Consider the following 27,908-nt stretch of genomic DNA (forward strand, 5'->3'; position numbering starts at 1 on the left):
CAGGACAACGGGGAGTCGGGAAGGTCCTTCACATTCAGCCACGTTGATCCAGACCCTCCGGCAGCTTAGGAGACCCCATCCTGGCACGGGTGCAGCTGCCGTCACCTGCCCTAGGTTACACCTGCCACAGGTTACACCTGCCACAGGTTATAGCTGCCCTAGGTTACACCTGCCACAGGTTACTCCTGCCACAGGTTACACCTGCCGCCTGATGGGTGCGCAGGCAGGATGGGGTGTTTAGTGTTACCCACTTCGCATGTGCAGAACCTGAAGCCGGCAGGTTAGGTAACCTGCTCAAATCCTAGGCAGTCGCCCACAGCACGCTGGCTCTGCCCTGGGTGTGCTTCACCCCCTGGAAGTGTGCAAGACCGGACAGAAGTGGGTAAAGCCCGAGAAAGCACGTTCGGTTCCACGTGTGTTCATGTGACAGGAAAGGGCTTGAGCACAGTGTGACAGGAAGTCGGTGGCCTTCACAGGAGTCTCGGGTGAGCTCCAGGCTGGCTGTTAGGCTGCTCTAAGGACAGACGTGAATGCCGTGTGACCGAGGAGCTTTAGGTCCCGTGTGTGTTGGTGACGGTGGCCCGGGTAGGTCAGCCTCTGGGGAGATGCTAGTCTTTGGCTGGCTGCCACCTCCCACCCCGTCCACGTCTCGCCACTTGGCCTCTGGGAGATGTTCGCAGACACACGAGTTGCTGAATCTCTGGGCCCCCTTCTTTCTGTTTAGACGCGGGTCCCCACGTCACAGCTGCAGGCGCAAGGCCAGATGCAGGCGCAGGCGCCCCCACCGGCTCAGGTGGCCCTGGCGAAGCCTCCGGTGGTGTCCGTGCCCGCGGCCGTGGTCTCCTCGCCAGGCGTCACGACCCTGCCCGTGAACGTTGCTGGGATCAGTGTGGCCATCGGGCAGCCGCAGAAAGCCACAGGTGCCTGCCCACGTCCGCGGGGCCTGGAGGGGCTGACGGCCTTCCTGTGGAAGTGGCCCGGCCCTGCTGGCTCCCCCGCCAGCCACCCGTTCGAGGGCCGTGGTGCACGCTAGAAGCATCTCGCGTTGCCAGAGTACAAGTGTTGACCCTCAATTGAACCGTTAACATTTGGAACTTCCCATCCCTTTATCTCAGCAATTTTCAACCGCTCTGCCACAGGATGTTTAAACGTGCAGTGACTATGTCATCGGGGGCACTGACCTCCTTCCCCTCAGGTCAGGGCTGGGGAGCCTTGTTCTGCCCGGGACCATTTCTACTTAACAGCGTGGTTCACAGGCCAGTGTCACCAACTTAAACACGAGCCTGCGGCATCTGGTCCAACATTTAATGAACTCACCCCTAATGCCTTGGCAGGGCCAGAGCAAATGATTTCACGGCAGACATTCCCCACCCCTGCCTTAGATTGTCAATAAAAAACTGACAGCAACCAACAGTAATAGCCATCGATGTGAAGGAGTCAAAACTACACCTATTTTTTGGTCAGTTCAGTGAACGATGTATTGTTGGGTGAGCTGCAGAGTTTTAGTCGTTGGTGTGCCGGGAGGTGGGAAGGCGACAGTCGCTGCTCCGGGTGTCCTGGTGGCCGAGGAGCATCTCGTGTGTGTAGGAGACGCCTCCCCTCTCGCAGGGTCAGGGTGCCGTTCTCTGTAGAAGCAGGCAGTCTGAACAACTCGGTGCCTCAGGGAAGCGCGGGGACCTCGGGGTGAGCCTGCCTCCGCGCTGTGACTCACCCACTCGGTGGTGTTTGCAGGACAGACCGTGGTGGCCCAGCCCGTGCATGTGCAGCAGCTGCTGAAGCTCAAGCAGCAGGCCGTGCAGCAGCAGAAGGCCATCCAGCCCCAGGCCGCCCCAGGCCCGGCTGCCGTCCAGCAGAAGGTACTGGCTCCTGTGGGCTCTTGCGTCACCCTGTCTATGCTGAGCCGGGCCCTGCCACTAGGCGCAGGGCGCAGAGAACGGGGTCCGAATGGGCCCTGCCTCGCTGCCTGGCACCCACACAGGGGACCCCAAGGTCATGCATTTGGGCTGCACAGAAGGTAGCCTGGATGTTGGTGCAGCTCCAAGGCCCCGGGGGGGTGGGGGTGGGTATGAGATGGGAGCTGTGTTCACTGCGGACTTTTGGGGAACAGTGAGGACTCGGGCTGTGGGCTGCATGGCTGGTAAGGGCCACAGGGTTTGGGGAAGCAGATGTAGGTCACAGTGTGCGACCCACCTGGGTGCTAGTGCACAGAACTGAGGGTCCAGGCGGGGACCTGGTCCTGGGTGTGCTCGAGGGGGGAGGGGGGGGCAGCACTGAACTGATTGAGGCCCCAAAGCAAAAGCCTTCTCAGCAGGCTGACCTCTGGGCATGAGGGGACTCGGGAGAGAGGTGAGTGAGCCAGGCTGGGCACCCGCGGGCAGCTGCAGGGAGCAAGCTGCAGTCCGAGGGGACAGCCTTGTGGCCCTGACCCTGGGCTCTCTCCTCAGATCACTGCCCAGCAGATTGCTGCTCAGGGGCAGCCACAGAAGGTCGCCTACGCCACCCAGCCAGCCCTGAAGACCCAGTTTCTCACCACCCCCATCTCCCAGGCTCAGAAGCTGGCCGGGACGCAGCAGGTGCAGACCCAGATCCAGGTGAGCGGGGGCCAGCACAAGCGCTGGATCGCAGGGGCCGCACGCACCCAGGACAGTGAGGGGTCACACAGCTCCGTTGGCCTGGATCACTTCACCTGTGCCCGCCGCCCCCCCCCCCAAACCTGGGACGTCGCCCAGACTTGAAGAAGGGGCTCCGAGATGCGTGAAAGTCTAGAATGGGTCATTTCACCTCTCGTCCTCTCATGTAAACCCAAGTGTGAGACCAAATTACACGTGACTGCACATTAGGAGGGCGGTCAGCACTCAGCATGGAGGTCTCTCAGGTGCCAGGCGAGCCCACTGTGACAAAGGCTCTTTCCTGTCACCTGGTGGGTTTTTTGTTTTTGTTTTTTTGTGTGTTTTTTTAAATATATTTTATTGACTTTTTACAGAGAGGAAGGGAGAGGGATAGAGAGTTAGAAACATCCATCAGCTGCCTCCTGCACACTCCCTACTGGGGATTTGCCCGCAACCAAGGTACATGCCCTTGACCGGAATCGAACCTGGGACCCTTGAGTCCGCAGGCCGACGCTCTATCCACTGAGCCAAACCGGTCAGGGCAACCTGGTGGTTTTGAAATTAACAACCGAGAAGGAAAGGAAGGGCATCTTTCTGTGCGTTCTTCTGAACCCTGCACGGCTTTTCTGGTCTGTCCAAGGTGGCCAAGCTCCCTCAGGTGGTGCAGCAGCAGACCCCGGTGGCCGGCATCCCGCAGGTCGCCTCTGCTTCCCAGCAGGTAGGTGCGGAGAGGGCAGCCATCGGGAAGTTCCCACGGGCTTCTCAGCAACCTCCATGTGAGTGCTTGGTTTTCCTCCTGAGGAAGGAGAATTCTGATGATTAGAGAAGGACTTTGATTTTCATAACACAAGACACGAACAGACTCAGGGCCAAAGGTACCAAAGGCACTCACTTCGAGATCAGTGCTTCAGCCAGCAGCGCCGGGGTGTCCTCTGTTGCCGGGAAACTAAAGGTACAACCACACCCGGGACAGCCATGACCCCTTCCCGACAGCCTGACGGGCGGTGTTACATTTATTTCCTCTACAAAACGTAGCGCAGGAAAGTGGGCTTCCAACATCTTTATTTTCAGAACCACACGAGTGTGGATGTCAAGGAATCAAAGCCAGTCGACCCTTGAACAGCGTGGGGTGTGGGGGCTTGCACCAGCTGAGCAGTTGAGTCTGCGTCTGACTCGGTCTGCCTCCACACACACCCCTCCCAGCCCTCGACTGCTGCCCACTTAGCAGATTCCACGTGCACGTCCAAGCCCGCGTGGCTCAAGCGACAGCCTGGCAGTCAAGGCTGAATGCCACCACCAGCCCCCCTCAGCCCTTGCTCTCCCAGGGGCAGGCGTCGCTTTAGCCCGAAAGGTTTCATTTTCTACTTGTTCGGTTAAAGACCAGAGGCCGTATTTCGACGTGCTGGGTAGCTTTCACATTTCTCCAAAGAACTCACGCTGATTAAGTTTCTAACCCTCACGGCCCCAGAGCGTTGGGTGTGTCAGGCCACCTGATCTGCACCCCCTAGGTGATGCGTTTCTGTTTCGGCTCAGGCTTCCCCGCAGACGGTGACCCTCACCCAGGCGGCGGCCGCGGGGCAGCAGGTCCAGATGATCCCCGCAGTGACGGCGGCCGCCCAGGTGGTCCAGCAGAAGCTCATGCAGCAGCAGGTCGTGACGACGGCGGCGGCCCAGCTGCAGACCCCGGGCGTCCCCAACCCCACGCAAATGCCAGCCAGCGCTGACAGCCCCAACCAGCAGCCCAAGTTACAAATGCGAGTCCCTGCCGTCCGGTTAAAGACACCCACCAAGCCTCCGTGCCCCTAGTCAGGAAAGCAGGCGCCTCGGGCCGCCACCAAGCAGGTCTCCATCGGGCCAGAACCAGCAGGCGTTACTCACTGTTGAACTGGGGGCCCTGTCCTGTGATGTTCAGCACCTGCGAAGCTGCAGCGAGTGGAGCCGTCCACAGTGCGCTCTCGGGCCACAGCTTCTGTACGGACCAGTGGGAGGCGCGCCTCCGCAGCTTCTCTGGGTCCTTCGACCTCCCAGCCGCTTCCAGAGCCGCAGTGCTGGGTCCGAGCCTCCAGGACCCGCCAGTGCCCCATGTACCACATCACAGGGGCGACTCAGACGGCAGAGTCATCCGTGACTTCCTGAAGCCGAGCACGGTCTTGGGCAGTGCAGCGTCGGCCTGTGTGGTTCTTTAGACCCAACGGAAACGCGTCATGGTCCTTGGAGGAGAGGCCATCTGAGGTCGGTCAGCTCAGACCCGAGACAGCCCGGCGGCTTCTTCCTTCTCTGCTTCATGTGACTTGCTGGAACCTTCTAAGGAGCCACCTGGTCCACGTGCCCTCAAAGCGGTTATGATGCGTACCCTCCCATGCGTGGAGGGGCGACGCTGGGACTGAACTTCCATTCCAAAGAGGAGCCGTTGTGACTTGTTTCCATGCAGATGGCGCCTGCCAGCCGCTCCCCTTCCCAGCGCAGCTCAGTCCGTCCCAGCTTTCAGACTTGGTGCTGAGGCAGCTCTAGGAGCCGGGAGGCCCTGGTCTCACGTTGGTCAGGGCCCAGGCAGGTGTTTTATTGCAGGTGTCACAGCCGCGTGTGTGTTTGCGTGTGTGTGCACAGCATGGGGCTCAGTGAGAGGTGCCTGTCACCACTCTCCCTTGCTTATGCCCAGCTGGCCTGTCTGCAGAGCTGGGAACCTGCTCACACGGGTGGTCTGCTGTGGCGTTTCCCCGTAGACGAGACCTCGGGTTTCTGTGCCAGGGCCTCCCCCACAAGCAGGCACGTGCCATCGTGCTGTGTGACACAGCAAACCACGGTTGAGGGCGAAGAGGCCCCATGTTTGCAGTTGCATCTGTGTCTTCTCGGGCGCGGTGGCAGCAGCGGTTGCCGAGGATGTGACTGGCTGGTGGCGTCTGCACTGGCCGTGCTCGCCACGCACACTGCGCTCCATGGACGCCTCCCCTGCTCGGGGCGTCTGCCTCGGTCCAGTTGGGTTCTGTGAGGTCTTGTGCGCATAGAGATGAGCTGCAGCGTCCTGAGACGCACAACTATCTCCTGCCCCCTCCCCACGGAGCCGCTCGCTGCAGGAGGGACGGCAGTGCGGCGACTCCTAGGGGGCCGGTGCGTGAAGCTCGTGAGAAATTGGAGGAAAGGAAAGATCAGGAGTTGAGAGGGGAAGGGACTTACTTAACATTTCAGTGACCTGAACGGACGGAAACAGGACCGTTAGCCAGGCCTGTGGGTTGTTTGCTACCAGCCGGCAGGCAGGACGGCGCTGAGCGGGCCCCGCCTCGTCACTGGGAGACTCCTGCTACCTTGGCCCTCATCCTCGTGGGCAGCCACGGCACGAGGTGGTGTTTCGTCCCTCGGATGAAATGTTGACGCACTTAGGCTGCCCTCAGAGCTGCCGCAGGAGCTCCTGTGAGGCAGAGCCGGCAGGGAAGGAGGCCGCCGGCAGGGAAGGAGGCAGAGCCAGCAGGGAAGGAGGCCGCCGGCAGGGAAGGAGGCAGAGCCGGCAGGGAAGGAGGCCGCCGGCCGGGCGGAGCGGCAGCTGCTACGCGGAGGGAGAGCCTCGCTCGGCGCTTCCTTCAGCCGCTCCGACGCGAAACGTGGGACAGAAGGTTGTCCTGTTCCGCTGGGTTTAGTCACATCACGGACACCTGACCTGCTCGCCGTCCGTCGTCACGGAGGCAGAGACCCTCCTTCCAGAGTCTTGCTTCAAAGGCAAGACCTTGCCCTGAAGAGCTAGTGCGGGCTCCGGAGGGGTTCCGGGGCCGCCCCCACCGTTGCTGTTAGACCCCACGCTGCCTGGGACCAGGCTTCGGCCGACTCACTGTAACGAGGGAGAGCTCTCAGGCAGACCCAGCAGGACTGTCCACTCGGGCGGCCCCCGGGAGCAGGCTTACCCGGGAGACGAGTCCGCACGCAGACTGTTACCTGGTAGGGCTTTCCCTTCGCAACCTTTAGGTTTTTTAAGTGTTGTAACCAAGTAGTTGTTGTGTTTAAGGTTAAAAGACTGAAAATGTAAATACTTTGTAAACAATCATTTGTACTTGAATAGTAGGGTTTTGAAGAGCACTGATATCCCACCACACGAAAGGCATAATAAACGAGTCTTTTTCATATGCTCTTGTCTTGTCTCTCATGGAAAAGGGGTGAAAGATGCTGGTTGTCTTTCAGGCACTTGGCAAAGGGCTCGGTGAGGCTCCCCAGCAGGTGGTGGGTGCAGGTGGCGCTGAGGGAGGGACAGGAAGTGCAAGCCTGGGCTGCGACCCCCCCCCCCCCTTTGCACAGTGCCTCCAGAACCAGCCACAGGTCTCGTGCTCATGGCACTTAAAAAATATTTTCATTGACTTGTGAGAAAGGGGGAGAAATAGAAACATCAATGATGAGAATCACTGATTGGCTATCTCCTGCACGCCCCCTACTGGGGATCGAGCCCACAACCCAGGCATGTGCCCTGATCAGAATAGAACCCAGAACCCTTCAGTCCACAGGCCGATGCTCTACCCACTGAGCAACACCAGCTAGGCACTTCTTAACTTGGTATTAGGGTGCATTTTCTTTGTCTGGGGGAAGTCACTCGAATAGGCCTTTTGGTTACAAAGCAAAGCCAAAACTTCACGAGTAAGAGTTCATGAAATCAGAGGAAAGCCTTCCTCAGACCTTGAGCAGGTCCAGGTGCTTCCTGCGGCCCCACAGGAGGCAGCGCAGCAGCAGCAGGCCATGACCACCTCCACACACACTGGGTTCCGGGCAGGCCCAAGCCACCAGCGAGGCCCCACGGCAGCAGCTAAAATTCAGACGCGGGCAGGCCCCCACCACCAGGTTCAAGGCCCCCGCCAAGCCTCGCTGAGGGAGGCGGCGTGATGGCTGCAGGAGTCCTGCGTTCCAGATGCCAGAGCACGAGCAAGCCGGCTCACCACGCTTGGCGGCTCCATCCGTCCTGGCCCTGGGCGCGGAGCCTTGCGTGCCAGGCGTGGTATGTGCGCTGGACCGAGGGCTAAGCACGCTGGCTCAGCACCAAGCGCTGGGACTCGGACGGTCTCTGCTGAGGGCTTCCCGTCAGCACCTGCCTCCTGCCCCGTCCCTGTGACCAGTCGTTTTGCTCAAGTGAATCATGGACTTAGGCGCAGAGATAAAAACCAGCGCGTCCCTTCTTTACAGTTTATCTTCACGTCAGCAGGTAAATTTGGGGGAAGCCTTACAAACAGCGGGTCAGTGCTCTGCAGCCGGCTTTCAGTCACAAGAGCCTCTGGTGCTCGTTACTTGTGCACGGGCGTGGTGGTGGGGGCTCGTGGTAAGGCTGGGGCCCATCCCCACCGGGAGACGGGAGCACACGGAGGTGCTAGACAAGCTGAAGTCCAAACCCGCTGCCAGCAGGACGGAGGCCGCCTGTCGGTCTGGGCCCGTCTGAACCCTCCACTCCAGCCCGAGAAGCAGGAAGAGCACCGACCAGAGGCCGGCCTGTGTGTGCGTGGCCGTCTCGGGCCGGGCCTGGCGCCGGGACGAAGGGCCTCGCCGGCGTGGGCTGAGCAGGCAGTGCGCAGGGACTTCTCCACGAGGCCCGTCCGCCCAGGCTTGGTCCCGTCGTCCTCAGAGCCCGGCCTAGGCCGCCTTCTGCCTCCATTCTTCCTGGGGGAGGAGAGGAAGCAGCTCAGCTCCAGGCCCCTCCCTAGTGTGCGACCCAGCCCAGCCCCCAACTCTAAGGGGAGACACCCAGCACCTCTCCCAGGCCCTGCACCTCCAGCCCAGGTCCAGGGGCTCCTGCCCTCCGCCAGGGAGCTAAAGGCACCCGGGACCTCCTCTCTGTCCCAGTCCCGCTGCGCACAGCCCTGAGTGCTCCCAGAACCGCCAGAGCCTCACCTTGACGGCCCTCTCCAGCTGGGACAGGGCCTCCTCGTACCGCGGGACCAGCGGCTGCAGGAGCTCGCTGGGGGTGTCGTGACGCTCCAGCTCGGGTGCCCCGGCTTCAGCCAGCATCCGGAGGAACCTCCTCTCCTGGGGGAGCATGCACGTTCCAGGAAGGGGCTCCCACCCTCCCTGTCCCCGCCTCCCCATCAGTCCTCGTCTGACCTGCACTTTGAGGAGCAGCGTGAAGGCTTGTCCCGTTTTCCCAGCACGAGCCGTTCTTCCCACCCTGAAACCAAGCACAGGCACCTTGAGAGCGGCCCCAGGAACAGCAGTCTGCCCCCGCCCCAACCCAACCACAGCCCCTCACCGGTGCACGTAGGTCCGCAGGTACTGGGGGGCATCGTAGTTCACCACCAGCTGCACCCCCTGCACGTCGATGCCGCGGGCAGTGGCGTCTGTGCTGATGAGGCTGTTGAGAAACGAGGGGTGTGGGACCTGCCTGAGACTGGGACGCCCCCCCACACACCCACTACTGGGCAGACACCAGGAGCAAGCACCCGCCCAGGGCACTCACAGCTGAATCTTCCCCTGTTCAAACTGCTTCAAGATCCCCTTCCTCTGGCCGGGCCCGTAGCGGGAGGAGAACTCGGCCACCGTCACACCACCGAAAGCCTGGACGAGCAGGAAGAGCCTGGAGGGAGAGCCGGTGGGCGGGGCCAGCACCTCCCACAAGCCCTGCCCTGCGCTGCTCACCCCCGGCCTCACCTGTGGGAGTTCTCCCGGGAGTTGGTGAAGCAGAGGATCCTGGAGAAGCCCAGGTGCAGGATCAGGTGCAGGACGACCAACGGCTTGGAGCGCAGGCGGCAGGGCACATAGTGGTGCTGGGGGGACAGCAGGTGGTTGGCTTGGCCCTGAGCGCCCGGGGGGCCACCCTCCCCACCCATGCACCCAGCTCACCGAGAGCCCCGCAGGGAAGGTGTACTTGCCACCCGCGTCCGCGTCCACGTCGGTGTCTCCGGGACCCCCGCGCGCTGGCCGCGTGGAGAAGAGCCAGGGCTGGTGCAGGCCCAGCTGCTGCAGCTTCTCAGGGTTCTGGGTCAGCGTGGCCGAAAAGAGCAGCTTCTGCAGAGGCATCCGAGGGCAGCAGGTGCTGAAAGGGCACAGACATTGGGGCGCAGCCTGGGCCTGGCCGCCCGCTCCAACCCAAACAGACTGGACCGGGCGCTCCCCCAAGGCAGGGCAGGGCAGGGCCGAGCTGGGGACCAGTACCTGGCAGCAGTCACGACCTGGGGCTGCCGTCTCTGGAGCAGAGCAAAGGGGTCCTTGGCACCCTCCCCAGGGAAGGCCGCCGCCACCACCCGGGGGAGCCAGGACTGGTGCATGCTGTCTATCATCCGGTCGGCCTCGTCGATGACCTGCAAACGAGGAGGCCAGGCTCCGGTGGGTGAGGTGGGCGTCAGCTGAGCCCAAGCCTTCCTCTGGGTGGGGGTGGGCAGCCTACCAGGAAGCGGAGGTGCTGGAGGCTGAACCCCGGGGTCTGGTCGACGTGGTCCACCAGGCGGCCGGGGGTGGCCACCACGATGTCAGCCAGGCAGCGGAAGCCGTCCATCCTGCAGAACCGAGAGCACTCAGCCGAGGCCCCACGGGGCTGTGCCCTCCTGCACCCGCCTCCCCAGGGCCCGGGCCCAGCAGGACCTACGTCTCCTGGACGAGGCTCTCCTGCTCCTTGGCCAGCGACTTCTGCCCGGTGACCAGGGCGACGCGCAGAGGTGTGGCATCTGTGTAGACGTTGAACACTTTGCTCACCTGCAAGACACCGTGTCACCGCCTGACCAGAGGGGTCACGCCAGCGAAAGGACTCTGGGGCGACCCCAGGCACGGGGTCCTCGTACCTGCTGGGCCAGCTCCTTGGTGGGCAACACAACCAGGGCGCGAACCTGGCACACAGCTCGCTGCAGCAGGGCCTGTGGGCGAGGGGGGCCACTGTGTGAGCAGAGCCGGCTTCCGCCCGCCAGCCTGCTAGGAAGGAGGGGCCCTCACGCTCACCTGCACCACGGGGATGACGAAGGCCAGGGTCTTCCCACTGCCCGTCGGGGCAGAAACACAGAGGTCCCTGGGCTGGTAGCCGCCTCTGCCCACGAGGAACCCTTGGGCCGCACTGTCCAGGAGAGCAGGAATGACCGCCGCCTGGACTGTGTGGGGGAGGAGGGCCGGTCAGGTTCGTGCAGGAGCAACCCGTCAGTACAGGGACCAGGGCCAACCTGTGACCTCCAAGCTGGAGTGCTCTCCCGAGGGAGCACCTGATGCTGCGTTCGTGTAGGGCTGCCCCCTGTGGCCCTGCCTGGCTCCGGAAGAACCCGGGCCCGAGGCTGGAGCACCTGGGAAGTAGGACGAGATGCCATGGGCACGCAGCTTCCTCTGCAGGTCAGGGTGGACTTCCGGGACGTCCTCGATAGGCACCAGGTCTTCAGTGACATTCTTCCCGACACAGCTCGGCTCGGCCAGCCACGTCGGCAGGAAAGGCTGGACCTGTTGCCAAAGGTAAGAAACAGAGGCCAGGTGACGGCTCCCCGCCTCGCCTGGGAGCGCGGCCGCGGAGGCTTTCCCTGGTGTCCTGGCTCCCCCACGGTTCCCCCGGCCCGCCGGGGGCCGCTGCCTGTCCTGCTTAGCAGCCGATACTTCCCGGGCCCGCAGTGCGCATAGGAATTTGTTCATCGTTTTTTTTTTTTTAACTATAGTCCGGCCCTCCAACAGTCTGAGGGACAGTGAACTGGTCCCCTGTTTAAAAAGTTTGAGGACCCCTGCCCCAGACCCTTAAACCTCTGTTCTTACACACCAAGCTCACGGCTGCCTCACAGCCTCTACGTGGCACACCCTCCGCCCCCATCTTAACCAGACGACTCACAGGGGACCCCGCAAGCGCCCTGACAGGACCGTGTGCCGTAGCCACGGGGATCGTGACCCAGTTCACACTCCCCAGGAGGGCAGGAACGACCCCTCTTATTCAACCTTAGTACCGAGGTCCCAGCCACAGCGATCGGACAGGGAGAAATAAGCCCTGGCTAGTGTTGCTCAGTGGCTAGACTGTCAGTCCACACATAAAAGGGTCATGGCTTCGATGCCAGGGCAGTACCTGGCCTGCAAGTTCATCCCTGCCCGGGTCGGGCGGGGCGCGTGGGGGAAGGAACCATGCATGTGTGTCTCTCACATCCATGCTTCTCTCCCCCAACCCCTCCCACACTCTCGCTAAAAAAAAAGAAAAAAAACAATGGAAAACATGTCCCCCGGTGAGGATTATCAACAAAAAAACCTGCAAGATACAAGCTGAGGCGCAGGCACCCTCCTCCCAACTACGCCACGAAGCCCCGCTGGGTTAACAGCCGCCACCCAACCCTGCAGCTCCCTCCACCCCCGAGCCCGGCCGTCCCACCTCCAGGCCGCTCACCTTTGGCGCCCTACTCCTCCCGAAGCCCCCGAGCAGCAGAGTGTGGGCTGGGGGCCCACAGGCCTCGTCGGGGGGGTGTTCTCCTGGGGTCTCGGGCGGCCCCGCGGCCTCGGCGTCCACGCTGCTCTCCCGCGGCGCCTCCTCGCTGCTCTCTGCGGGGCAGAAGCCGGGCAGGGGCGGCGCGTCAGCCTCACGCAGACCCAGGTCCCCGGCCCGCACTCGGTCCCCTCCTCGCCCCGCCGGGCCCACCTGCGCCGGCCCCCTCGCCGTCCTCTTTCCGCCGTTTGCTGCGCGGGGCCTGCGGGCTCCCGGGCGCCCCGCCACCCTTGCACCTCCGCGGCCGCCGCCGCCGCCGCTTCCCCGCCGCGCCCTCGGTCTGCGCGGCCTCCTCGGGCTCCTGCTGCCGCGACTGCTGCTGTCGCTGCCGCTCTCGGGCCCGGCACTGCAGCCGCTCCAGCAGCGCGCGGGCCCGGCCGTCCGCCTCCGCCTCCGCCTCCGGCCCGGCCGCTTCGGCCGCCTCGGGCCCCGCGTACCTCGCAACATGGAAGAGCGCCATGCCGGCAGCCCACGCCACTGAAGCCGGGCGCGCGGCGATGACGGCAGGCGCGACTCCGGCGCGCCTCTATGACGCCCAGTGAGTCCCAGTCTCTTATTGGTGGAGCGCCGGGAGGGGCGGGGCGCGTCCCGGCAAGCAGCGTCAACGGCGGAGGCGCGGGCCGTGACGTCAGTGCTGCGCCGGAAGACGGCGCGTGAGTCCGGGCTTCTCCCGCGTGGGGCGGCGGCATGGAGCGGGTCCGCGGTCCCAGGAACGCGCGCCGGGCGCTGGGCCGCCTGCTGGAGGCGGTGCTGGCGAACCGCGCGGAGGCCAACGCCGTGTTCGACATTCTGGCGGTGCTGCAGGTAAGGCGTGCGGGCTGCGCGGGCGGCCGCGATCGCGGGGTCGGAGGCCGACATGAGGGCCCCTCGGGCTCGGCCTCGGTGGAGTCCGGGCTCGGACATGGAGAGAGCGCTGCAAGGCGGGGTCCAGGGTCTTACTGGGGGGTCTTCTCTCGTCTCGCGGGGCTCCGGACTGGAGGGTCCGGTGGGAGGCCGGCAGAGGTGGAATGGAGAGTCTCGCTGGGGTCAAGGTTGTGGTTGGATGGGCCGGGAGTCCCAGTGGGGAACGTGAGTGGGACCACAGTTTCCCGCGGGGCTCCCTGAGACCGGCCTCTCCCCGCAGTCGGAGGACCCGGAGGAGATCCAGGATGCGGTGCGCGCGTGCAGCCGCCTTTTCGGGGCCTTGCTGGAGCGGGGGGAGCTGTTTGTGGGCCAGCTGCCCCCTGAGGAGACCGTCATGGCAGGTGAATGTCCCTGGCGAGGTTGGAGGGAGACGCGATGAGTCCCCCAAAACGTTTTCACAGGTGTTACCCTTGGAGTAGGTGTTTCTCTCTCTCTCTCGCGCGCGCGCGCGCGGGAGCCATGCTGGTCTGGGGCTATGGCTTCCTCTCGTGTGTCTGACTGGGCTGAGCAGAGGGCAGTGAGCATGGACGTGGACTGACCCCCGTCGCCCATCCGTAGGGTCCCAGGGGGCCACCCGGAAGTACAAGGTGTGGATGCGGCACCGTTACCAGAGCTGCTGCAACCGCCTGGCGGAGCTCCTGGCCCATCCCTCGTTCCAGGTCAAGGTGAGTCTTGGGGACCCCGACCTTGCTCGTCCTGAGTGTCCCCCGCACCCCAGCCATGAGCCTCTCCTCACCCACCCACACAGAGGCTGGGCCCTTGTCTTTGCCCGCTTGCTTCCTCTTCGTTGGCTGGCTTTGGGGGGTGGCTCTGTCCTCTCTCGCGGACAGTCAGGCTGGAGTGCTGGGGGGCTCTGTGGGCCGGTCCACGGGAAGGTGACATGTTGCCAGGGCACCGCGGCCACTCCGCCACCCTCCCCCCAGGAGCTGGCCCTTGGCACCCTCATGAAGTTTGTGCAGCTGGAAGGAGCGCACCCCCTGGAGAAACCCAAGTGGGAGGGCAGTTACCTATTTCCCCGCCAGCTCTTCAAGGTGAGGGGCACCTGGGGGTCCCAGCGGACCTCTGGCTGGAGCCAGGATGCGACGCTGTTCGGTGTGGGGCTCTGCCCCATCCAGCCTCGGGGAGGGGGGTAGGCTGCCGCTCGGGGGCTCCTGGGGCCGTCTTTGGTTGTGGGGCTGTGCTGTGTGGGCTCCTCCGGGTTGACCATCCTGGGACGGACACGCGCTCACCTGCCCTCCCGGCGCCTCGCCCAGGCAGTGGTGGACGGCCTGCTGTCCCTGGAGGAGGACTGCTCGCTGCTCCTCTCCCAGTTCTGCGAGTACCTGGAGCACGACGACGTGCGCTACCACGCGATGCAGGCGGCCGCAGACACCACGGCCAGGGTCGCCAACGCACACCCCGAGGTGAGCTGGTGGGAGCCCCATAGCTGCGGGGGGGGGGGGGGGGGACAGAGCTCAGGCACTCAGGCCCGGCCTCCCGCAGGTGCCCCTCGCTTTCTGGAACAACGTGTTCACGCTGCTGTCCGCCGTGAGCCTGCCCCGCCAGGAGAGCGACGTCGCTAACTTCTACGTGAAGCACGCAGGTGAGCGTCCTGGGTGGGCCTGCAGGCAGGGCACCAGGGCCCTGCACCCCCCAGGCTCACGAGCCGCCGCCTCTCTCCCCTCTCTCTCCCTAGCAGAGCTGTCGGACAAGTGGAAGGTCACTCACCTGAAGGTGAGACACTCCGGGGGTGGGGGGCTCCCTGGGAACAGGCCCCGTCCTGGGGTGCGGCCTCAGGCAGCAGGGGGGGGACTCGGGGAGAAGGCAGCCACCCCTTTCCTGGCTTGGACAGCCCCTGGTCACTCAGAGGACCCCCGGGGGCGAGGGGGTACCAGGCCGCCTGGAGCGTCACGTGTCCGTGCTGGGGGGCGGGGTGTGGACTCCGCATGGCTGCCCGGGAGGCTGATGTTTCCTCTCACCTGGACGGTGTCTTGGGTTCGGGCCCTGGGCGCTCTGACTTGCACATGGCAGGAGGGGGCGGGGAGGACCTGGGAAGGTGCAGCCTGCCGACCCTCTCCTCACACAGGAGCACAGAAAGGCCTTCCAGCTGATGTGGCTCGGCTTCCTCAAGCACAAGGTAGGGCCGGGGGGGAGCAGGCTCCAGTCGGCCCTGGCCTGTGCAGGGCGTGGCAGACGGAACCCTGACCGCTTACCCCCCTCCCCTCCCCCCAGCTGCCCCTCAGCCTCTACAAGAAGGTGCTGGTGATCATGCACGAGTCCATCCTGCCTCACCTGGCCCAGCCCAGCCTCATGATCGACTTCCTCACCCGCGCCTACGACGTCGGTGAGCAGGGAGCGCCCAGAGGGGCTGCAACCAGGGGTCCGACCAGGCGGGGATGGGTGCTGGGGGCCCTTTTCCTCTCGTGAGACGGAGGGGGGCAGGCGGCCTGTGGGCAGCTGGCACCAGTCGCCTAGAGTGTGGCCTCCAGCGTTTCTGGACGCGCCCTGGAGGTGGGGGTGCAGGCTGGCTACAGCTCCATGGCTGTGTGTCTGACTGCAGGGGGCGCCATCAGCCTCCTGGCCTTGAACGGACTTTTTATCCTGATTCATGAGCACAACCTGTGAGTGTCCATCTGGGGTGCGTGCAGGCCTCTCCCCTTACCCCCCTCTCTGCCCTCGACCCCCGCGTCCCCCCCGCCCGCTCTGACTAGGGGTCAGGCAGCTTCAGGAGCCCCTGGGGGAGGAGCAGAGAGGGGGCTGTGGTTCCCTCCTGTCTGCTTGCTTCGTGTTTTTACCCCCACATGCCTCGTTCGCTCCCACGCCCACAGGGAGTACCCCGATTTCTACCGCAAGCTCTACGGCCTCCTGGACCCGTCCGTCTTCCACGTCAAGTACCGGGCGCGCTTCTTCCATCTGGCCGACCTCTTCCTGTCGTCCTCGTGAGCGTCAGGAGGCACAGGGCCCCCGTCACCGGGCCCCAGCCCGTCCCCCGGGGCTACAGACGGGCCGGAAGGGGCTGGTGTGTGGGTGCGGGGTCTCACGCCCGCTTTCCCGCCAGCCACCTGCCCGCCTACCTGGTGGCTGCCTTTGCCAAGCGCCTGGCCCGCCTGGCCCTGACGGCGCCCCCCGAGGCCCTGCTCATGGTCCTGCCCTTCATCTGCAACCTGCTGCGCCGACACCCGGCCTGCCGCGTCCTCGTGCACCGGCCGCGGGGCCCTGGTGAGTGCCGACCGGGCTGGGCCCCGGGCAGGCCGGTGCGGGACAGGTGGCAGGGGGAGGACAGGTCTGTCTCGTCCCTAGAGCTGGACGCCGACCCCTACGACCCCGACGAGGAGGACCCAGCCCAGAGCCGAGCCCTGGAGAGCTCCCTGTGGGAGCTGCAGGTGAGGCCCGGCCGCCGGTCCCGTCCTGCTCCCTCGACCCCCGCCCTCCCTGTCCGCCTGGTTACCTGGGGGCACCCTGACCTCTGTCTGGAGTCGCCACTCTGTCCCCAGTGTGGGGCACTGGGAGGTGAGCCAGCCACGGGGTGACGGCCGCGTGCCCTCCAGGCGCTCCAGCGGCATTACCACCCCGAGGTGTCCAAGGCCGCCAGCGTCATCAACCAGGCGCTGTCCGTGCCCGAGGCCAGCATCGCGCCCCTCCTGGAGCTCACCGCCTTCGAGGTGAGGGCCGGGCCGCGGGGCGGGGGGCGGCGGCGCGGGGAGCGCCCGAGTGAGAGCGTCCACCTGTCTGTCCTCAGATCTTCGAGCGGGACCTGAAGAAGAAGTGGCCCGAGGCGGTGCCGCTGGAGTTCGTCCCCGCGCAGGGCCTGCTGGGCCGGCGTGGCGACCTCTGCGCCCAGCACTTCACACTCAGCTGACCCGCACCCTCCCCCCCACAAGTGGTTTTATAGGAGCCACTCAGGTGGCTGTGGGCAGCAGGCAGGGGCCTGGCTCCCCCGGGGCTGTGCCCACAGGCGGCAGTCAGCAGGGGGCAGCACGGGGTCCTTCCTCCCCACGTGCCAGGGCTGCGTCCCCAGAGCTGACAGTGGGGCCCTGACTTCGGCTCCTCCCAGGTGGCCCCACCACGGTCAGTCCCGGGCACCTGGCCCTCCCGTGTAGCAACAGTGTCTCCTGCTGTTGCCAGTCTGGGCGGTCCCCTCCCGTGTGGCTCAGCAGCTTCCTGTCCCGAGTAGCCAAGCCCCTATGTCAAATGCCCTTTCCGGCCTGAACCCAACAACACAAACATCTCCCTCCTCCACCCCAGCCAGCCCAGGGGCGGGGCCCTGACCCACAGACCCCACTTCCATCACATCCAGGTGGGAGCTTAAAATGCTGGTTGGGGGGGGGGCGGTGGCGGCGTGGCTCAGGGGTTGAGGTCGACCTAGGAACCAGGAGGTCATGGTCTGATTCCTGGTCAGGGCACAGGCCCAAGTTTGGGGCTCAATCCCCTGTAGGCGGTGTGCAGGAGGCAGCCGATCCACGATTCTCTCTCATCATTGATGTTTCTCTCTCTTCCTCTTCCTCTCCCTTCCTCTCTGAAACCAATAAAAATGTATTTTAATGTAAAACGGAGTTTGCCTCCCATGGCCGAGGCACTGGCCTGGCGTGTGCACCGAGCTTCGCCCTCCCTCCCAGAGTCCTGCTGTGCTGGGTTAGGGACCCCCAGGGGCCAGGGACACGAGGCCTCTTGCTGTGCATCCCCCAACCTGCTCCCGTGACATTGGGTCCAGCATTTCGGGGGCAGCATCACGGAGGCGAGTCTTGACTGGTCACCTGCTGTGGGGGAGGGTCCCTCCATCTCCAGCCGTGTCTTCTGCCAGGAGGTGAATGGGCTCCGGGCGTTGAGTCCCAGCTGCACAGGAACGACAAGGATGGGTGATAAGGAGTTACCACTCAGCTCAAGCACTTGACTGTCCCTCAGCAGACATGTCAATCAGCTGCAGACACGTCAATGTCAGGAGGCAGGTCCTGCAGCATCTAGTACAGAGCGGGCGCTTCCTCTCGGCCGTGAGAACAGCTTGTGCCCCCACAGGGGGCTGGTGAGGGCCAGGGCCCCTGTCCAGCAGGCAGGGAGCTGCGTGCCCTCCTTGACAGCTGTCACGTCCACAGGGCGCTGTTCCCAGGTCCCCGCTGCTCAGGAGGTCCAGCCCTGGGCAGGTTGGTGACTGAGCCTCTCCTGATGGGACGGAGCGGGAGCCTGGGAGCTCGTGAGAACGGTCAGGTCCGCAGGCTGCAGGGGCCCGGGTCAGTCAGGGAGGCCTCGGGGTGCAGGGCCCCGGGTCAGTCAGGGAGGCCTCGGGGTGCAGGCCCCGGGTCAGTCAGGGAGGCCTCGGGGTGCAGGGCCCCGGGTCAGTCAGGGAGGCCTCGGGGTGCAGGGCCCCGGGTCAGTCAGGGAGGCCTCGGGGTGCAGGGCCCCGGGTCAGTCAGGGAGGCCTCTGGGTGCAGGGCCCCGGGTCAGTCAGGGAGGCCTCTGGGTGCAGGGCCCCGGGTCAGTCAGGGAGGCCTCGGGGTGCAGGGCCCCGGGTCAGTCAGGGAGGTCACGGGTCAGTCAGGGAGGCCTCACGGTGCAGGGCACCTCCGTCCTCAGAGACGCTACTGGGTGGGTCTTGGGCCGACTTCCAGGACAGCTTCCTGAGCGAGTGGCCGTCCCTCGGGCCGATGCCCGTGTGTCCTTGAGCTCAGCCAGGGGTCAGCTTTCACGTCTGAGTCACTGGGACCCGGGAGCGTGTGGCCTCTGCTCTCGGGCTGAGCAGAGCTGCAGCTGGGCTGGCACACGGCCCCAGCTGGGCTCCTGGGGTCACAGGTCAGAGAACCGCGCTCAGCAGTGCGAGGACAGCCTCCCCAGCTCTAGCCTAGGTTTGCTCTGTGTTCAAGGCCTGGAGTCACTGCTCCAGGTGGCTCCGGCGGGGGGCGGATTGGGGGGTGCCTTCCCGTCCAGCAGGTGGGGTTCGGCCAGAGCTCGGCCACCATCCGAGAGGGCCAGGTCCGACCTGCTCGGCCAGCGCGGGACAGTCATGCTAGGCGGGCCTGGAGGAGAAAGAGGAGCTGGATCCCGGCCGGTGGGGCTCAGCGGTGGAGCGCTGACCTAGGAACCAGGAGGTCACGGTTCGATTCCGGGTCAGGGCCCACGCCTGGGTTGCAGGTCCATCCCCAGTGGGGGTGTGCAGGAGGCAGCCGATCCATGATTCTCTCTCCTCATGGATGTTTCTCTCTCTCCCTCTCCCTTCCCCTCTGAGATCAATTTAAAAAAAAAAAAAAGGAAGGCCGAAACCAGTTTGGCTCAGTGGATAGAGCGTCGGCCTGCGGACTGAAGGGTCCCGGGTTCGATTCCGGTCAAGGGTATGTACCTTGGTTGTGGGCACATCCCCAGTGGGAGGTGTGCAGGAGGCAGCTGATCGATGTTTCTCTCTCATCGATGTTTCTAGCTCTCTATCCCTCTCCCTTCCTCTCTGTGAAATATCAATAAAATATATTTAAAAAAAAAAAAAAGGAAGAAAAGCTAGAACTCACAGCCCACAGACTGTGACCTCCAGGGATGAATGGGCCCCGGCCTGCGTTTCATCACGTCCGCGTGGTGCCCTTCGTGGTGCTGAAATGACTGATGTTTGCAGGGCGCGGCCTGGCAGCCAACGGCGTCGCGGGAGACAGATGGCCCTGTCCATCTGCATTAGCGCAGATAAGCCGTTTAATTTAATTTCGAAACGACTGTCGGGTGCTTAAAAGAGCAAGTGGAATAACAAACGAGGCTTCTCGCCTTATTTATCCCGGAGCCGTTATGGTGCGGCTTCCCGAGGTTGTCGGTTTAATTAACTTCGGCGTCTGGGGAAGCGGCTCTTATCAACGCGGGGAAGCGGCTCGCCGCGGGCCCCAGGCCTCCGCCTTCCTTCACCTGGTGCTGCTTCTCTGGGGGCGTCAGGGACTCTGAGTGTGGGGGCTCGCACCCCAGCGGCCAGGCCTCCTAGGGCAGCATTGGGCCATCGTGACCTCTTCCCGCTGCTGCTGAGCTTTTTGGGGATTTGGGTTGGAGCCGGCAGAATTCTCTGAGAATGATGAAATTGGGACACCTTCTTCCAGCAGCAGGAGGACAGGAACCAGAGGGCTGGGCGGGGGGTGGGGGGCGGTCAGGGACCCCAGGGAGCTGGGGAGGAGGGGCTCTGTGGGACGGGGTGTCCCGTGGACAGCGTGCCGGGGAAGGGGCACCTGCCTTGGACCCCAGGACAGAGGACGGTGGAAGTGCAGAATTATTATTTATTACTGAATTCAGAGAGAGGAAGGGAGAGAGAGAGAGAGAGAGAGAAACATCCATGATGAGAGAGGATCTTGGGTCGGCTGCCTCCTGCACGCCCCCTATTGGGGATCCAGGCCACAACCTAGGCCTGTGCCCTGACCGGGAATCGAATCCGGGACCCTTCAGTCTGCAGGCCGACGCTCTATCCACTGAGCCACACCGGCCAGGGTCGTGCAGGATTATTCTTTGTCCCCAGGTCATGGGAACCAGGAAGGCCCCTGTGACCTCACAGCCCAGCGACGCAGAGACCCACTCCCCCCCACCCAGGGTCCTGCTTTCTCCTCTGATCTTTGGGAAAACTCCCTCCGGGGACCTGGGGTCCTGAGCAGTACAGGAGGGACTTCGCCTCACCCTGAAAGAGACTCGGCTGGAGGTGATGACCGTGGGCCTTCCCCGGGGGTCAGGGAGGAGGCGGGCAGCCAGGCTCCCGTCCTCTCTGGAAGCTCCAGCCCCACCTGGGCACAGCAAGGGGACACCTGGTAGTCCGGGTACGCTCCCAGGGGACACGCCTGCCAGCCTGCTTGTCAGATGATGCTGTGGGAATGGAGAGATCCCTGGCTGGTGTGGCCCAGGGGTCAGCGTCCACCTAGGAACCAGGAGGTCACGGTTCGATCCCCGGTCAAGGGCACAGGCCCGGGTTGTGGGCTCCATCCCTAGTGGGGGGGGGGGGGCGTGCAGGAGGCCGCTGATCCGCGATTCCCTCTCATCACTGATGTTCCTATCTCCCTCTTCCTCTCTGACATCAATAAAAATACATATTTTTTTTTAAAGAGTGGGGAGAAACAGGAAGCTGTTGGTGCCCCTAACTCTGCCCTGGGAGGCCCTCTAGCCAGGGTGGTGTGGGGGGCTGGGTGCTGCTTTGTGGAAGTTTGGCATCTGCCTGCCGTGGTCTTCAGTCCTGGGGCCCCGGGTCCTTGGACCCCTGAGCCTCCCACCGCAGGGCCGGAGGCAGGAGTAGATGCTTGGCCCTGGATGTGATGGGGAGAGGGAGAGTTTCTCTCCTGGGATGTACCCCGCAGCCACGAGGTGCTCTCTTGTGCTAGTGGCCCCAGGACAGCTGTGTGGGGGGCGTGGTGGGGGGGGCGGTCCCCGCTTCTCGACTCCACCCTGGAGCCCCAAAGCGGCTACATGCACAATACATAAGCGGGTGACCGTGGCCATGTGCCGATAAAACTTTATTTATAAAAACAGGCGAGGGGCTGTGGGTCCTCGTTGGCTGACCCCTGGCCCCGGGCGGAGGGGAGGGGGGAAACGCCGGGACAGGGACCCGCCCCCGGACGCTGGCCAGCTCTGACCCGGTGGACGAGACGCAGGCCTGTGTCCTCTAACTCGCTGTCCATTGGGTTGAAGCCGTCCCGTCTTGGGGACCCTGCAGCTGGCCTCAGTTTCCCCTCTCAGCTCTGCTCGCTCTCGGGTCCGACGGGGTGGGCACAGGAGGGTGGGCACGGCAGGGAGGCCAGCCCGCCGCCTCTGCGTTCACGGGCCGTTCTGCGGGGTGTGTACAGACAGGGTGGTGCATGCAGAGGGTGGCCGTCCGGGCGGCTGGACAGGAAAACCGTGGAAAAGGCACGTGGTTTGGGGCCAGAGCGGCTGTCAGCGCTACGCTTGGGCCCCCGGCCTCCGGAGCACGCAGAGCCCCCCCCCCCCCGCCCCCCGCCGCCCCGCTGTCCCGGGGACAGGACCCGCCGACCCCCGGCGGCCCATGTGAGGTCCCAGCCCGAGCTGGCAGAGCTGGCGTGGGCACAGCTCGGGTCGGCGGGAGGCCAGGCCCGGGTCAGTGCCGGCTGTGCTTGACCCAGTTGCGGATCGCCCACTTCTGCCCCGAGCACCGCTGCATCACCAGCCGCAGCCCGAAGTTGGCGTCCTTGGACATCTCCACCTCCAGGCACCGGCCCGTGTCCCGGCTCACGATGGGGCCGCTCTGCGAGGCAGGGAAACCGAGTCAGCACGGGCGCCTGGGGCCCGGCGTGGGAGCGTCCGGGGGGCGAGGGCTGCAAGCCCCCCACGCTCACAGCCCCCTGGGACTCGGGGCCTGGCTGCCCCCACATGCCTCTGCCCCATCAGCCATCACACCGGCTCCCCGGGGGCCTCCCCGCCCGCTGACCTGGGTGAAGTCCCACAGCCGCTGCGCTGGGCGGGCCACGTCCTCGCACTTCTTCAGGGCGGGCGTGCGGGCCCTGCCGTCGTCCACCAGGCACTTGGAGTCGGGCAGGAAGGCTGTGGAACCTAGGGGGCCCAGCTGCAACAGGCCCTCTGTGCTGTAGCGCACGAGCTGGGGGGGACGGGGGGGGGGCGGGAAAGCAGGGTGACCCTGGGCTGGGGGGGAGCCGGCCCAGGGGCAGCCCCGCTCCCAGCCTGCCCTGCTCCTTCCGTGGCTGGCTGTGTGCCGATAAAACTTTATTTATAAAAACAGGCGAGCCGAGCCCTGACCGGTTTAGCTCAGTGGATAGAGCGTCGGCCTGCGGACTGAAGGGTCCCGGGTTCGATTCCGGTCAAGGGCATGTACCTTGGTTGCGGGCACATCCCCAGTGGGGGGTGTGCAGGAGGCAGCTGATCGATGTTTCTCTCTCATGGATGTTTCTTTTTTTTTTTAATTTTTTTAAAAATATATTTTATTGATATTTCACAGAGAGGAAGGGAGAGGGATAGAGAGCTAGAAACATCGATGAGAGAGAAACATCCATCAGCTGCCTCCTGCACGCCCCCCACTGGGGATGTGCCCGCAACCAAGGTACATGCCCTTGACCGGGATCGAACCTGGGACCCTTCAGTCCGCAGGCCGACGCTCTATCCACTGAGCCACACCGGTTTCGGCACATCATGGATGTTTCTAACTCTCTCTCCCTCTCCCTTCCTCTCTGTAAAAAATCAATAAAAATAAAAAAAGGCGAGGGGCTGTGGGACCGCCTCAGCCTCCTTCCCTGGAACTTTGCTTGGAACCCCACACGCACCCCCAGGCACCTGACCTCACAGCCACGGTGGCTCGGGGACACCTAGTGCTTACGCCGCCCCACCACCCCGCCGCGGGTGGGGCAGCCCCGCCCCCACCTGGGACGACATTCCGTGGCAGGGGTAGAGGATGGCTCGGTCATCGTCCTCCGCTCCCTGGTCCAAGCAGTAGCCGCTGGCTTTGCTGTTCCTCACCTACAGCCAGAAACCAAAGGAGAAGCCCGTGGCGGAGGGGGTGCCAGGGCCCAGGGGAGGGTCGTGGGGACGCCGCCCACCCTGTCCCCTGATGGGGGCAGCGAGAGAGCTAGAGGCTGGCACACCCCGGGGGGCGCTCTGGGCAGGTGAGGGGGATGGGGGAGGAAACGGAGGGGTGGGGAGGAGAAGTGGGGGTGTCCAGTCGTGGGCTCGCTGGGGGCAGACTGGCAGGATCCTCTGTAAGGGTGACCCTGCTTGTCACTGGGGGGAGACACAGACAGACAGACAGACAGACGTGCCTCCCAGCTAAGCATGAACACCCGGCCACTCGGATGTCTATGAACATATGTGGGGGCGGGGGGGGGGGGGGCGGGTAGCGGAAGGGCACTGGGGTGTCAGGACCAGGAAGGGCGGGCGGCGGGCGGGACACGGCCCAGGGGGGAAGTCTGCCTGACCGGGGGCCATCGGGTGGAGGCGGTACCTCTCCGTACGTGAGGGTGTTGTTGTAGGTCCTCATCTCGGGGTACACGTTCTCCAGGTACCACTTGAAGCTCCGGCATTTCAGCCTCTGGCGCAGGGCCAGCCGCTCGGATACGTCCCCGAAGTCCACCCCTGGGTTCTGCGGGGCGGGAAGGGGTGAGTGAGGGTCGTCACGGGCGACCCAGGCCTGACCCAGGCCTCCGCTGTGAGGGGGGAGCTCCAGGCTCTGGGGGCCCCCTCCCAGGCCCCGAGAAGGCCCCGGGCAGCTGTTCCCGATGGGAGGGCCCGTTTCCCGGCCGGCCGCCGGCTTACGGTCATGGGGATGTTCCAGGCCATGTACACGTGGGACTTGAAGCCGTCCATCCACACCTCGGCCGCCCGCAGGGCGTTGCGCTTGGCGTAGTAATCAATGTCGTTGTTGTAGGGCTTCCTGGTGCGCTCGATGTGCGCCACGCGCGAGCAGGGCAGCACCTCCATGCTGCCGCCGCACTGCCACACCTGCCAGGACAGCCCGCTGGAGGCCCGCTCTTCCAGCCCCGCCCCCTGTCCGTCACAGCCCCGCCCCAGCCCCGCCCACACCTCCTCAAGCCCCTCCCACAGCCCTTCACAGCTCCTCCCCAAGTCTGTCATAGCCCACCCCCAGCCCTTCACAGCCCCGCCCACAGCCCCGCCCCTGTCTGTCACAGCCCCGCCCCAGCCCCTCACAGCCCTGCTCACCCCTTCTCAAGCCCCTCCCACAGCCCTTCACAGCCCCGCCCACAGCCCCGCCCCCTGTCCGTCACAGCCCCACCCCAGCCCTTCACAGCCCCGCCCACAGCCCCGCCCCCTGTCCGGCACAGCCCTTCACAGCCCCGCCCACAACCCTTCACAGCCCCGCCCCCTGTCCGTCACAGCCCCGCCCCAGCCCTTCACAACCTGCCCACAGCCCTTCTCAAGCCCCGCCCACAGCCCTTCACAGCCCCGCCCCAGCCCTTCACAACCTGCCCACAGCCCTTCTCAAGCCCCGCCCACAGCCCTTCACAGCCCCGCCCCCTGTCCGTCACAGCCCCACCCCCAGCCCTTCACAACCCCGCCCACCCCTTCTCAATCCCCGCCCACAGCCCTTCCAAGACCCGACCCTCATCCAACCAGCTCCTCTAAGCCCCGCCCACCGCACTTTCCACCCCGCCCCTGACTTTCTCACCAATGCCTCCTGTCCTACCAGTCCCGCCCACAGCCCTTCCAAGCCACACCCAGCCTTTCCCAGCCCTGCCCCCAGCACTCCCCACCCTGCCCCCAGCCCTTCACAGCCCCGCCCACAGCCCTTTTCAAGTCCCGCTCACAGCCCTTCCAAGCCCCACCCTCGTCCACCTAGCTCCTCGAAGCCCCACCCGCCGCACTTTCCACCCCGCCCTTGCCTTTCCCAACCACGCCCCCTGTCCTAGCAGTCCCGCCCACAGCCCTTCCAAGCCACGCCCAGTCTTTCCCAGCCCTGCCCCAGCACTCACCGCCCCGCCCCAGACACGCCCCAAACACGCCCTGGGACACGCCCCTAGCCCTTCCCCAGCTCCACTGCTGCTCACAGGCCCCAGGACACACCTGCCCTGGGGGCACCAGAAGCCTGGCACCTGTGTGCTTGTCCCAGGACCATGGCCAAAGAGAAGCCTCGGCCTTGGGTTTGTCCACCGAAGCCTGGACAAGGCTGCCCCCTTGGGCATTTGCTATCAAATTCCACGGCTCTTGCACGTGACGGGATACAAACAGCATAGGGACTCCATGGGGGGACAGGCTCCAAAGGCAAGTCTCCGTGGGTGCCCGGGAGGTGCGTGTACACCACGGGCTTTTCCACAAAGACGTTCAAGTGGACAGACACTGCCCTCCCTCGAGTGGCCACTACTGCTCCCCTCCGGAGGCCCGATGCCCCTGCTCAGGTAGAGGTTGGGCGGGTGAGGGGCTCACCCTGTGGGCCAGCCTTGCCTCGTGGGCTGAGGCCCTCCCTGGATGCATCCTCACCTCCTCTGGCAGACCGGCCATTTGAGAGTAGAAGCAGACCAGAAGGGGACATCAGTCCACTCCCAGCCTCCCCGCTGCCCTACTGTGCACGGAGAAAGGTCTAGGACCCGCCAGAGAACAGCGTGCACCCAGCCCGCTGCTGTCTGAATGCAGAACCCCTCTTCCCAAGTAGGGACCCCCTAGGTGGGGACCGTGGGGCCGCGTGGCCACCCCTCCCTGCTCCCTCCGTGGGTAACGACACGGTTCTCTGCTTTCGCGAGAGACAGGCGCCCTATGAATCCACGCGCGACGGGGAGGAGCCCCAGCCCCAGATGTTCTCACGCTAACGTGGCCCCTCTCAAAGGGCCGGTTGGAAGGGCAGCAGTGGTGGGAGGGTTTCCTGAAACCCCTGGGGGAGCAGGGGTTCTGAACGCATTGAAACAGAGAAGCAAAGGGTTTCCCGTTCCCCCCTGCACCCCCAGCCGCACCCCCAGCCGCCCCGGCTTTCCTAACCCAGACGCTCTGCGCTTGGTTTGGTCTTGACCTTTATTAACCCTGCGGATGGGATGTATTCATTTCCCCCTAATTGGCTCTAGGACTCTCCTCATTAGGAGACTGAGCCGTTGGCATTTCTACAATCAGAGAAGTGACATTGGCCCCGAGACCACAGAATTACTCCTCTAATTAGGTTGCATCGATCAGAAGGGCCGTGTGGGCGCCCGTGTTAACCACGGATCAGAGGCAGCGGCGGCAGCTTGGAGGCCCCTGTGCACGGGAGCAGGGTCCCGGAAAGGCAGGAGGAAGAGTCCGCAGAAGCGAGGGGAGGCCTGGCTGCACCCTCCCCGACACCGGCTGGGGTGGAGGAGGGGGCCTGGCAGTCAGAGGCATCAGAGAGGCGGGAGGGGGGTGGTTCTGGGGCGGGGAAATGCATGGATCCCGTCTCCAAGCTGCCTAGGACCACCGGGCCTCAGGTGCCCATAGCCAGTCTCCGCCCACTGCCCCTCAGGACAGGGCAGGCCGGTCCCCTTGGCTGAAGTTCAAGGTCAGACAGGCTTTTTGGATATGAGAAATGCCAGGCACCCACACTGATGTCAGCCTTCCCCAACCTAATTCATATCTACACCTGCACCTGCTCCTGCTCCTGCTCCTGCACCTGCACCTGCTCCTGCTCCTGCACCTGCTCCTGCTCTTGCTCCTGCACCTGAACCTGTACCTGCTCCTGCTCCTGCTCCTGCTCCTGCTCCTGCTCCTGCACCTGCACGTGCTCCTGCTCCTGCTCCTGCTCCTGCTCCTGCTCCTGCTCCTGCTCCTGCTCCTGCTCCTGCACCTGCACGTGCTCCTGCTCCTGCTCCTGCTCCTGCTCCTGCTCCTGCACCTGCTCCTGCTCCTGCTCCTGCTCCTGCTCCTGCTCCTGCTCCTGCTCCTGCACCTGCTCCTGCTCCTGCACCTGCTCCTGCACCTGCACCTGCACGTGCTCCTGCACCTGCTCCTGCTCCTGCTCCTGCTCCTGCACCTGCACCTGCACGTGCTCCTGCACCTGCTCCTGCTCCTGCTCCTGCTCCTGCTCCTGCTCCTGCTCCTGCACCTGCTCCTGCTCCTGCACCTGCTCCTGCTCCTGCTCCTGCTCCTGCACCTGCACCTGAACCTGTACCTGCTCCTGCTCCTGTACCTGCTCCTGCTCCTGCTCCTGTACCTGAACCTGTACCTGCTCCTGCTCCTGTACCTGCTCCTGCTCCTGCTCCTGCACCTGAACCTGTACCTGCTCCTGCTCCTGCTCCTGCACCTGCTCCTGCTCCTGCTCCTGCACCTGAACCTGTACCTGCTCCTGCTCCTGCTCCTGTACCTGAACCTGTACCTGCTCCTGCTCCTGCTCCTGCACCTGCTCCTGCTCCTGCTCCAGCTCCTGCACCTGCTCCTGCACCTGCTCCTGCACCTGCTCCTGCTCCTGCTCCTGCACCTGCTCCTGCTCCTGCACCTGAACCTGTACCTGCTCCTGCTCCTGCTCCTGCACCTGCTCCTGCTCCTGCACCTGCACCTGCTCCTGCACCTGCTCCTGCTCCTGCACCTGCTCCTGCTCCTGTACCTGCTCCTGTACCTGCTCCTGCTCCTGCACCTGCTCCTGCTCCTGCACCTGCTCCTGCACCTGCTCCTGCTCCTGCTCCTGTGCCTGC

At 64.5% G+C, this 27,908-nt stretch overlaps 4 protein-coding genes across 20 annotated transcripts in view; 2 read left to right on the forward strand and 2 right to left on the reverse strand.

The window, feature by feature from the left end:
* EP400 (E1A binding protein p400) overlaps positions 1 to 6,721 on the forward strand; it is a 64,332-nt gene extending 57,611 nt beyond the window's left edge. For all 15 annotated transcript variants that reach the window (XM_080650457.1, XM_080650464.1, XM_080650469.1 and 12 more), the window contains 5 exons: positions 725 to 920; positions 1,732 to 1,856; positions 2,445 to 2,591; positions 3,250 to 3,327; positions 4,143 to 6,721. In XM_080650457.1, the coding sequence (XP_080506583.1) occupies positions 725 to 920; positions 1,732 to 1,856; positions 2,445 to 2,591; positions 3,250 to 3,327; positions 4,143 to 4,415 (819 nt within the window). In that variant the 3' untranslated portion in view covers positions 4,416 to 6,721. The remainder of the gene's footprint in view (positions 1 to 724; positions 921 to 1,731; positions 1,857 to 2,444; positions 2,592 to 3,249; positions 3,328 to 4,142) is intronic.
* A 203-nt stretch (positions 6,722 to 6,924) lies between these two features.
* On the reverse strand, positions 6,925 to 12,504 carry DDX51 (DEAD-box helicase 51). The gene is given in 15 exon segments (XM_080650481.1): positions 6,925 to 8,231; positions 8,463 to 8,597; positions 8,673 to 8,736; positions 8,818 to 8,919; positions 9,025 to 9,141; positions 9,216 to 9,331; positions 9,408 to 9,600; positions 9,720 to 9,865; positions 9,952 to 10,060; positions 10,150 to 10,256; positions 10,343 to 10,414; positions 10,497 to 10,642; positions 10,829 to 10,979; positions 11,896 to 12,090; positions 12,092 to 12,504. Coding segments are annotated over 15 exon segments (2,040 nt in total). The 5' UTR covers positions 12,452 to 12,504; the 3' UTR covers positions 6,925 to 8,204.
* Positions 12,505 to 12,621: 117 nt separating this feature from the next.
* NOC4L (nucleolar complex associated 4 homolog) lies at positions 12,622 to 17,419 on the forward strand. Of its 2 annotated transcripts, none has more exons than XM_080649997.1 (15): positions 12,622 to 12,795; positions 13,115 to 13,235; positions 13,453 to 13,559; positions 13,818 to 13,925; positions 14,148 to 14,297; positions 14,377 to 14,476; positions 14,573 to 14,607; positions 14,960 to 15,010; positions 15,106 to 15,217; positions 15,434 to 15,494; positions 15,702 to 15,812; positions 15,932 to 16,092; positions 16,174 to 16,256; positions 16,422 to 16,535; positions 16,613 to 17,419. In XM_080649997.1, exons 1-15 carry the CDS (start codon positions 12,679 to 12,681, stop codon positions 16,730 to 16,732), a joined length of 1,551 nt encoding a protein of 516 aa, XP_080506123.1. In that variant the 5' UTR covers positions 12,622 to 12,678; the 3' UTR covers positions 16,733 to 17,419. The 2 variants fall into 2 exon arrangements, with proteins under 2 accessions (XP_080506123.1, XP_080506122.1); XM_080649996.1 differs by having other exon boundaries at positions 12,640 to 12,795; positions 14,570 to 14,607.
* A 3,873-nt stretch (positions 17,420 to 21,292) lies between these two features.
* Positions 21,293 to 27,908, reverse strand: part of GALNT9 (polypeptide N-acetylgalactosaminyltransferase 9) — a 29,799-nt gene continuing 23,183 nt past the window's right edge. For both annotated transcript variants that reach the window (XM_080650185.1, XM_080650184.1), the window contains 5 exons: positions 24,079 to 24,264; positions 23,768 to 23,905; positions 23,191 to 23,286; positions 22,247 to 22,414; positions 21,293 to 22,063 (listed from right to left, as the gene is read on the reverse strand). In XM_080650185.1, the coding sequence (XP_080506311.1) occupies positions 21,917 to 22,063; positions 22,247 to 22,414; positions 23,191 to 23,286; positions 23,768 to 23,905; positions 24,079 to 24,264 (735 nt within the window). In that variant the 3' untranslated portion in view covers positions 21,293 to 21,916. The remainder of the gene's footprint in view (positions 22,064 to 22,246; positions 22,415 to 23,190; positions 23,287 to 23,767; positions 23,906 to 24,078; positions 24,265 to 27,908) is intronic.

Source organism: Plecotus auritus, assembly GCF_963455305.1.
Source record: "Plecotus auritus genome assembly, chromosome: 13".
In the NCBI taxonomy this organism is placed as follows: Eukaryota; Metazoa; Chordata; class Mammalia; order Chiroptera; family Vespertilionidae; genus Plecotus; species Plecotus auritus.

What these genes read in the sequence shown, in the direction of transcription:
- NOC4L (XM_080649996.1), top strand. Translation starts at nt 12,679, where the DNA reads ATGGAGCGGGTCCGCGGTCCCAGGAACGCGCGCCGGGCGCTGGGCCGC. An exon ending in TCGCCAACGCACACCCCGAG is followed by an intron (nt 14,298 to 14,376) that starts GTGAGCTGGTGG and finishes GGCCTCCCGCAG; the next exon opens with GTGCCCCTCGCTTTCTGGAA. An exon ending in GACCTCTTCCTGTCGTCCTC is followed by an intron (nt 15,813 to 15,931) that starts GTGAGCGTCAGG and finishes CTTTCCCGCCAG; the next exon opens with CCACCTGCCCGCCTACCTGG.